Source organism: Musca domestica, unplaced genomic scaffold (assembly GCF_030504385.1).
Source record: "Musca domestica strain aabys unplaced genomic scaffold, Musca_domestica.polishedcontigs.V.1.1 16, whole genome shotgun sequence".
Taxonomy (NCBI): domain Eukaryota; kingdom Metazoa; phylum Arthropoda; class Insecta; order Diptera; family Muscidae; genus Musca; species Musca domestica.
The window spans coordinates 179938-190598 of record NW_026712219.1 but is presented as its reverse complement, the minus strand read 5'-3'; the positions used below and the strand labels follow the sequence as shown (position 1 = coordinate 190598).

The following is a 10661-nucleotide window of genomic DNA, read 5'->3' as shown; positions in this document are numbered from 1 at the left end:
CTATGAAGATACAACCTTATAAAGATCGTCTATATAGATAAGAAGTCCCTAAAGAGGTCCATGGACCTATCTCCATTGCAGAGCCATTTTAACTTTTAGAATGTTTTTTTATCATGCTATCTGGCAAAAAGAGGGAAAAAACTTTTAAGGGAGAGAAGGGCTTTAGAGGGTCACATAAAAAGAAAGGATTTCTAACAGAAGTTTTATGGAGGTACGACCTTTTTATACCCTCAGTCATGTGACTTAAGAGGTTATATATCATTTGCTATGGCCAAAACGTGCCTCATCGAAATAACGGTTTTAGACCTATGGCTCTTTGGACCATAACCGTTTCAGGTCATTTGGACTCGATGCAACGATGACCGTCTGTCTGTCTGGCCGGTTGGTGCGCACGATAACTCTCGAGGGGAGTATCCGATTTGGTCCAAGCTTAATACAGCGTAATATTAATGTCAACATTAGATCGAGTTCGGAGATGGGCAACATTTGTCCACTCCTTCTAGAACATCCCACACAAAATGTGGGACAGAAAATAAGCCTGGTAGGTCTACGTCTTCGTATAGCCCCCATATAACGGTACCCCCCATATTCAGTATTTTCATGATTTTAGCGACATTATTTACCGGAACTATTTCAAACTTAGTATTTGAAGTTCGTAATGGATGCTACAGCCTATCACAGAAAATTGTCTGTGCAGGACCACGCCTTCGTATAGCCCCTATATAACGGTACCCCTAATCTTCGATATTTTCATGATTTTAGCGAACCTATTTACCGGAATTGTTTCAAATTTCGCATTTGAAGTTCGTAATGAATACTACAGCCTATGACAGAAAATTGTCTGTGCAGGTCCACGTCTTCGTATAGCCCCCATATAACGGTACACCCCGATATTCGGTTTCAAATTTCGCATTTGAAGTTCGTGAAGTTCGATATAACAGCCTATGACAAAAATTTTTCTGTGCAGATCCACGTTTTATAACCACCATGGTACCTCCCTATATTCGACGATTTTGACGATTTTAGCTACATTATAAACAGATTTTTTTCAAGTTTCGCATTTGAATATTGTGATATAAGTTGCCTTGTGACAAAAGTTGGCTATGCAGGTCCACGTCGCCATATAGACTCTAATATACGACTACATGATTTTAACAAAATTTTAAAATCCTTTTATTTTTATTATTTTTTTTTTTCTTTTGAAAATTGTTAAATTCGTACCAAATGGTGGAGGGTATTCAAAGTTCGGCCTGGCCGAACTTACAGCTTTTTTACTTGTTTTACTTAAACAAACTCTTTGGCTTAGTCGGTCTCAAGGAATGAGTTTATTAACTGACAGTGTTGCCGTCAGGATGGGGTGACAGTGGGGAATGGAATCGGAAAGAGTTGTAGATAGGGGAGATGTTCCAAAGGTCTTTTCTAGATGCAAGACTTTGTAATGTTTGGCGAAAGGCCTTTCCTTCTTCCCTGGAGTGATGGGATTTGAAAGGTGGTCACTGAAAAGAAGTTGGTTTAGGTTGCTGCCAAAAGTCTATTCTAGATGCAAGGCTGAAAGGGGTTCTTCTTCTCTGGATCTACGAAATTTGTAAAACCTACTTTGTAAAAAAAGTTCTTTTACAAGTACTCTTTGGACAAGATCTATTTTACAGGAGTTCTGTGAATAGAAGCACTTTAAAAGCTTCTCTATGAAGAGAAGTCATTTTAGAGGAAGTCATAGAGAGAGAAAGAGAGAGAGAGAGAGTGTATTAAGAAAAGCTCTTTAAAAGGTCACCCACGGCGAGAAGAGATTCTATATTATTGGAAACCTTTTTAAACATGAGAGGAACTTTTAATGGAGGGAAGAGCTTCTATGAAGATACAACCTTATAAAGATCGTCTATATAGATAAGAAGTCCCTAAAGAGGTCCATGGACCTATCGCCATTGCAGAGCCATTTTAACTTTTAGAATGTTTTTTTATCATGCTATCTGGCAAAAAGAGGGAAAAAACTTTTAAGGGAGAGAAGGGCTTTAGAGGGTCACATAAAAAGAAAGGATTTCTAACAGAACTTTTATGGAGGTACGACCTTTTTATACCCTAAGTCATGTGACTTAAGAGGTTATATATCATTTGCTATGGCCAAAACGTGGCTCATCGAAATAACGGTTTTAGATCTAAGACTCTTTTGGCCATAACCTTTTCAGGGCATTTGGACTCGATCTAGCGATGAACGTCTGTCTGTCTGTCTGGCCGGTTGGCGAGCATGATAACTTTCGAAGGGAGTATCCGATTTGGTCCAAGCTTAATACAGCGTAATATTAATGTCAACATTAGATCGAGTTCGGAGATGGGCAACATTTGTCCACTCCTTCTAGAACCTCCCACACAAAATGTCAAAATTTTCAACGAAAATAATTTACTGCACAGAAAGAGAAAGGATAATCCGATTTTGCTCCAATTTTGCGAATCGTAATATGTACATCAGTGCCACTCCATCAAATACCTTCCCCCAAAGGGTCAACATTTTGAATAATTTTAACTCGTATAAACTTTAATGTAAGACTCCGATTGTTTTTAAAATACACATATTTATATTAGCACAAGGTCTGGTGTGAAGATGAAATATACGGTTCACTCACTCACAGCTCAATATTTCTATAAACACAAGATCTGTTATAAAGATGGTTGACATCGAACCTTTCCTTCTGATACCTCCCCCACAAAATTTGTAATAACCAAAACGATCATAAAATCCGAGATAAGCATCGGGTTCTCTTCATATTTCACACATCTCATTATGTCTATTAATACAAATATGGTGTGAAATATGGAATATATCGGTCCACTCCTTCTGGTACATCCCCACAAAAGGGTCAACATTTTCAATATCCATGAAGCTCATAAAACGCGAAATTAACATCCGATTCCATTCAGATTTGACACATCTCAATACTTCCATCAACACAAGATCTGTTTTGAAGATGGTAGAGATAGAACCATTCCTTCTTTTACTTCCCCCACAAAGGGTCAAAGTTTTGATAAACCAACCTCATTTTGTAACCACTCTTGAGTGTCGCGTGCTGAGTGCGATGATACTGAGTCCTGTTGGAATGTCCAAGGTCTGCGGCCAAAATGTTTGCGTGCCCAAGGCTTTAATACACCCTCCAGAATATTTTCGCGATAATATTCGGCATTTATTCTGATGCCACGGTTGATTAATACGACCGGAGAGCGACCATCGGCTATTATGAAGGCCCACACCATCACCATGGCCGGCGCCTGAGTTCTGGTGGCCAACCGAAGGTGCACATTTTCAGCTGACCTCTTTGGCAAGTAAAGACGATCATTTTGTTTGTTTAAAAACTGCTGGACAACAAATGTTTTCTCATCGGAGAAAATCAAATTCCAAATTCGACAGTTCACCACTTTCGGCAACTCTTTAGCTTGTTTGAGTCCATTTTCTTTCTGTTGCGGTGTGAGTTCTTGCACTTTTTGGAAGTTCAATGGATTTACCCCGAGCTCATTTTTTAATATTTGCCGAATGGAATATTGCGATATGTTCAGCTTATGAGCCTTTTTTCGGCCACTTCGACGCAGTTTTCGATCAAGCCGCTTCTTTACTTTTCGAACCATTTCTGCTGATGTTGCTGTTTTTTTTTCCATCCACTTCCGTGACGTCGGGCTACGCTACTAGTGTCACGATTACGAGCGATGGAACGAGACACAAAAGATTTATTCACATTTAAATGCTGGAGTGCTCTAACGATAGCCACTTGAATTCCATCACGAATAAGTTTTTTTTTCTGGAAAATTCTTTTGTGCGCTTGTAAACAATATAATGAGCTGTCACTGGAATAATTTTAACAGCTGTCGGACGATTGGCTTAGATATGACAGCAGTCTGAAGTTGGTTGCCATTTTTTTTTTTTTATGTCACACTGTACCTCACGCGTATTTTATTTTTTTCTACAAATTATCACATCTAAAGTGAAGGAAGTAGTCGATATAGTCCAAACTTCGCAATAATTATATCATATTTATTTAGGTCCGAAACGAAATGGACAATATTGGCTCATTCCTTAGGAATCTAGTTCATAGAGGGTCAACCATTTAAACCATCATAACAGAAGTCAAAATATATTTAAATAATCGAACATTGGCTGAGGGCATAAATCTTTCGGCAAAACTGACTGACACTTGTTAACTCATTCAGGAATCTGAATAGGTGGCATAACATGCATAGATGTGCTGTAATAGCTAAAGCCGCAACAGAACTTGTATTTCTAGAGGGTCTTCTAGAAATACAAGTTCTTCCATCGATCTTAAACTGCTTCTTCGGGTCTTCCATAAGGAAAACTCCCTCCATAGGTCACCTATAGAAAAAATGTATTTTACGTAGTCTCCCATAAACATTTTTAATCAAAAAAAAAAAAAAAAAAAAAACATCACCTGATTATCACTGCACCAATGTAACTGCTTCCATCATCATCATCATCATCATCCTGCAAACCAACTTAAGCCAACTTTAATGAAAGTAGTTCTCTTTACAGTGTTTTTTTTTTTTTTTTCTTCTCCATTTACATGATTTTTTGCACTTGTACCTCCGCATTTTGTTGCCTTTTTTTTTGCTCTCCTCAGTTCTTTTTAAATAATTTCACAGATGAATGCGAATATTTTTACAACCCTGCCGCCCAGTGGAGTTTATTTATGTTCACTTTATTTGTTAGTTAGTTGGTCAGTTAAGGTTGATCTTGTGGATGGTGAAAAAAAAATACATTGGCAAGGATGCTTGAGGTTGATAATAACACAAACGACGACAAAAAGGGCTGGATGAAATTTATGATGGAGAAAAAAATCCCTAAGACATTACATGGGAAGTGATGATTACCACAATTATGTTGTTATTAAATATTTGTTGTTTTTACATAGTTTCTAGCTACAGAGGAAGAGGATACAATACAGAGTGAGAAGAAAAACCTGCAACCAACTTCGGGCTGTTGTCATTTCTAAGCCACTCGTCCGAAAGCTGTTAAAATTATTCCAGTGACAGCTCATTATATTGTTTACAAATGTACAAAAGCATTTTGGTGAGAATTTTCCAGAAAAAAGGTTATTTGTGAGGGAGCACAATTCAAGCGTGATAGTGTGATTTTTATGTTTGGCTGGAAAGCCACAAGTGGCTGTCCTTTTTTGTCTCGTACCATCGCTCGTTACCGTGATTCTGGTAGCGTAGGCCGACATATGTCAAGGAAGTGGACGATAGAAAACAGCAACATCAGCAATAATGGTTCGAACCCGCGTCGCAGTGACCGAAAAATGGCTCGTGAGCTGAACACATCGCAATATTCCATTCGGCAAATTTTTGAAAAATTAGCTCGGTGTAAAACCATTGAAATTCCAAAAAGTACAAGAACTTACACCGCAACAGAAAGAAAAAAGACTCAAAGGAGCTAAAGAGTTGCTTCGCTTGGCCAAAAGTGGTAAACTGCCGAATTTGGTTTTCTCCGATGAGAAAACATTCGTTGTCAAGCAGTTTATAAACAAACAAAATGATCGTGTTTACTTGCCAAAGAAGTCAGCTAAAAATGTGCACCTTCGGTTCGCCACCAGAACTCAAGCGCCGGCCATGGTTGTTGTTGTTGTAGCAGCTCATACATCTGATGCAACCTGTATGGGTTGTGTCCATAACGAGACTGGAGTTAGGTGAGTAGGCTTGGCTGGGCAGCGAAATAAGTGCAGCGTGTCATGTGGGCCTGTGCCACATGCTGGGCAGATGTTCTGCACGTCGCCGTTGATCCGGGCCCAGTAGGAATTTAGGCGGCTGCACCATCCGGATCGTAATTGTGCCAAGACCACTCGGGTTTGTCGGGGCAGCTCTCGTTCTTCAGCTGCGACGGGAGGGGGATGGTCTCCTAGCACAGTATTCACTCTATGTCCTTCAATGGCTTCTGAGACCGCATTAGAGTGAATACTATTCAGTCCCGCTTGATAGGCCTGTTGATCTAGAGGCTCTCTCTTATACCTCTGTACCTCTCTCTCTAGATCATGAAGGTCTTTCCTAACGTGCCTGGGCGGAGGTTGCCTATCCACAAGATGGTGATTTGGATGGCTTTGTCTATAACACCCACGCAGGTATTGCATTGACAGCATTTTGTTATGCTGTCGCACCGGTAAGACCTTCGCCTCCTCATGTAGGTGATCGACAGGTGTCATGAGAAGGCACCCTGTTGCGGTTCTAAGGGCGGCATTCTGGCAGGACTGAACATTTTTCCACTGCGTAGCACTGACGTTGGCGGACCACACTGGAGCCGCATAGTTTACCACAGACCGGCCTATCGCGTTGTAAGAGGTCAACAAGGTTTCCTTATCAGCTTTCCAAGTACTGCCGGCCAGAGACTTGAGGACCTTGTTCCTACTTCTAATCTTGTCGCAGATAGCTGTGGTATGCGCGGACGACTTAAAGAGGCTATCGAATGTAACCCCTAATACCTTGGGGTAGTTGGTAATAGCACCATCGACCTGCACATTCAAGGATAGCCCCATCTCCGCAGTCCATGTGGTGAAAAGTGTGGCCGTCGACTTAGTGGCGGATATCTTCATATTCCTCGCAGTGAAAAAGGCGGTAAGATCAACAAGGTAAGCGTTTAACCGATCGCAGATGTCATCAATAATGGGTCCGGACGCCACGAGCGTACAATCATCTGCGTACGTTATAATCACTATGCCTTAAACAGTTCCGGAGATATCACCCCACCTTGGGGAACTCCCTGTTTTACTCTACGGATGCTCGACTTCTTGTTTCTGAATTCCACGTACGACTGGCGTCCACACATGTAGTTTACTATCCAACGTTTCAAACTTGGCCGGAGGGTGGTGCGCTCAATGTCCTCGAACAGTGTGGCATGATTGACTGTATCAAAGGCTTTTGATAAATCAAGTGCCACCATAACTGTTCTATCGCACGGCCTGTTCTGGTTGAGACCTCTACTGACATGTGTGGAAATGGCGTGTAAAGCTGTTGTTGTGCTATGCAATTTCCGGAATCCGTGTTGATGATCGGCTACTGGGAAACACTCTCTTATGCTGGGGAGGAGTAATGGTGATGGTGTGGGCCGCCATAACAGCCGATGGTCGCTCTCCGCTCGTATTAATCGATCGTGGCATGCGAATAAATGCCGAATATTATCGCGAAAATATTGTGGAGGGTGTATTAAAGCCTTGGGCACGCAAACATTTTGGCCGCAGACCTTGGACATTCCATAGGGACTCTGCACCATCGCAAGCGCCAACCAAGAATGATTACAAATCGCTTCATTTCCACCACCAAAATCTCCGGATACCAATCCATTGGACTATTGTGCCTGTAGTATTTTGGAAATCAAGGTTGGCACTAAAAATACCAAAGTGTCGATTACCTCAAGCAAGCGCTTCGCCGGAAATGGGCCAAAATACCGCAGAGCAACATTCGGGCAGCGTGTGACAGATTCATTGGCAGTTTGAAGGCCATAATTCGTGCCAAAGGTGACTAATTCGGGCAAATCTAAATTTATTCTAAAATTTGATGTTATTTCCGACATTTGTTGCTTTCATTCAATAAAATTAAAAAAAAAAAATAAATGTTAGAATTATGGCGTTTGACTTTGTTGCATTTTTTTTTTTTCATCTCACCTTGTAAATGAAGATGAAGAAACAATGAGTAATTAAAATGCAACATAAGTTTAAAAAAACAATATTTGTGAACAAACTTGAAAAGTTAACAAATTAATTAATTATCTCATTTTCATGCGTTTTCCAAATCTAAACTATTTTAATTTAAATTACCTAACCTCCATTAAAAACCCCGTTTAGTTGTTCCTTTTATTTCATTTATTTATTATTTTTGTTTTTCGTTTTTTTTTTACGTAGAATCGATGTTCATCTGCATTGACCAGACATATATAAATACTACACATACAGTATCATTTTTTATATTTATTTGTTTAACAATTTTGAATCTTGATTTAAATTAAAGTTCCTGTCATGATTTTTTTTTTTTTTTTTATCAAAAGCATATTACCTGCCATAGATTAATCCGAAAACTAAAACAAAAAAGAAAACGACATTTTGAAAATATAACACATATGGATTTAATTCAATAACTTTTTTCTTCTTGTTCTTCCTCTTTTTCATAGGTGACCATTTTTCTCTCGTCATTTGAGATCGAGTTAATTACATTTGTAACGGGTATTCTTTATTATAATATTATAAAGCAAAATTAAAAACATAAAAATTATACATACAATGCCAATTGTGGGGGGTGTAATATTCCATTTTCAAGGAATCTATAAAATAAATTAAAAACTTAAAAAAATAAACAGGGCTTGGCGGCGTTTTTTCTGGGGGGGGGGGGGGGGTTTAGCTGGAAATTTTATGGAAACATTCCATTCTTGTTTCTTTTTTTAGTTTTCTTCTTCTACAATAAGTCTTTCGTATTAGAGCATTTTTTTTTTCTTCTTCTTTTCTTATTTTTATTTCATTTGTTATTTTTTGTTCCACTAAACATCTGCTCGACTTTCATCATATCGAAGGATAATTTTTTTTATTTCTGTATAAAACATAGTTTGTTTGTATGTGTTGTGATGCTTGCTGGTTGTTTTCCTTTTGGCGCCTCTTTAGACGGTGGTCTTGCATTATTTGAATCGCCTATCATATTTCATCTTTGCTACTTCGCCAACGTCTAGAGTGTTGCTGATGTTGTTTCGCTTTTGGCGCAATCCTCAACCTGAACCACATCATCACTGTTACCACTGCTACCACCTGTAAAGAAGTAAAGAGAGTGAGAGTGCGTGAGAAGGAGTCAAATTGCGAATTCTAAATTCTTAAAACTCTTTAGAATTTCAAATTGTAGTCCCGCAACGACGAATCGTAAATGAAAGCCAAATGTGCTATAGCTAATGGAATAAAACTTAATTAGAATAAATCCCCGGTAGTTACACCATTTCCAAGAGGTCGATATTTAACTAAATTCTAAGAGAATAAAAAAAAAAACTCCTAAAAATATGCTTTGAGAGATGGCAAGTTATTCAACTACAAAGCAAAGATGGAAATCAACCAAGGTGAGAATTCATAAAACTAAATTCTAAGAGAATAAAAAATGCTCCTTAAAGTATGCTTTGAGAATTGACAAGTTCTTCAACTAGAATGCAAAGTTGGAAATCAACCAAGCTGAGAATGCATACTACGCTTCTTTGACTGGCTTCAGTCATCGGCTGGCTTCTTCGTAAAAGAACAAAGGAGAGTATGGTGAATAAGAATCCTCCTAATCATTCTAAAACTCCTAAAACAAAATCCTACGAAATAGCTAGCCAATGACATAAGCCAGTCAAAAAAGCGTTTTATGTAGTCTTAGCTTCAAAAAATTGTATCTATGTAAGGCATATATCATCCTACAAGGTTTAGAAAGTTGTCTATGTCGCAAAGAGGACTTCCATGAAATTCCATGTATGAAAAACAAAGTAGAGGGACGACTACTGTACAGAGGTTCAACAGATATTCTCATATCTATAGAAGATTCCTAAAATCTTTAAAAGGGAAGACAATTAAAGACCATCAAAAGATAAACTATGTATGAAAGACAACGAGGAAGAGGTCTTCTATCTGAGGACGAGCTTTTAGAGGCCATCTATCTAGTGAAAACATTTCGAAGAAATTAACATACCCTCAGCCCTATAGCTAAAGAGAGGGTATATATCATTTGATACGGCCAAATCGTGCCACAACGAAAAAACTATTTTACACCCTAGGTCTCTTTTTACCAAATTTGTTTCAGGACATTTGGAGTCGATCTAAGGATGTTCGTCCGTCCGTCTGTGTGTCCATCTGGCTAGTGCGCCCAATAACTCTCGAAGGGAGTATCCGATTTGATCCAAACTTGGTACATCGTAGTATTAATGTCGGCCCACTCCTTCTGGTACCTCCCCCACTAAAGATCAAAATTTCCAAAAAAAAAAAAAAAATTATAATCCAATTTGGCTCCAGCTTTGGAAATCCTAATATTTGCATCAGTGCAAGGTCAGGTGCGAAAACGGAAAATGTCGGTCCACTCCACCAAGTTCCTACCACACCAAGGGCAAATTTTTGAAAAAAAAACTTTTATAAAATGTGATATAAGAGTCCAATTGCCTTCAAATTACACACATCCAAATATTTTAATTAATTAAATTTTTTTCGTGCGAAGATGGGTCCACTCCTGCCCCACAAAGGGTTAAAATTTTTAATATCCATAAAATTCATGAAACGCAAAATTAAGATCCGTTTCCATTCAGAATTGGAACATCTCAGTATTTCCATCAACACAAGACCTGTAATAAAGATGGAAGAGATCGGACAATTTCTTCTGGTACCTCCCCCACGAAGAGTCAAAGTTTTGAATAACCAAAACTATTATAAAATCCGAAATAAGCATCCAGTTCTCTTTATATTTCACACATCCCATTATTTCTACTAACTGAAGATCTGCTGTGAAGATGGGATATATCAGTCCACTCCTTCTGATACCTCCCCCACAAGGGGTGCAAAATTTTGAATAATTATGAAGCTCATAAAACGCAAAATTAACATCCGTTTCCATTCAGACTTGTTACATCTGATGATATATATCTGCGAACCACTTCTGGTACTTAACCCACAAAGAGTCACAATTTT

General features: G+C 38.7%; 1 protein-coding gene across 4 annotated transcripts in view; it reads right to left on the bottom strand.

Annotated features, from left to right (window-relative positions):
- Positions 1-7821: 7821 nt before the first annotated feature.
- LOC131801356 (uncharacterized) overlaps positions 7822-10661 on the bottom strand; it is a 65046-nt gene continuing 62206 nt past the window's right edge. For all 4 annotated transcript variants that reach the window (XM_059119913.1, XM_059119916.1, XM_059119914.1 and 1 more), the window contains exon 14: positions 7822-8774. In XM_059119913.1, the coding sequence (XP_058975896.1) occupies positions 8695-8774 (80 nt within the window). In that variant the 3' untranslated portion in view covers positions 7822-8694. The remainder of the gene's footprint in view (positions 8775-10661) is intronic.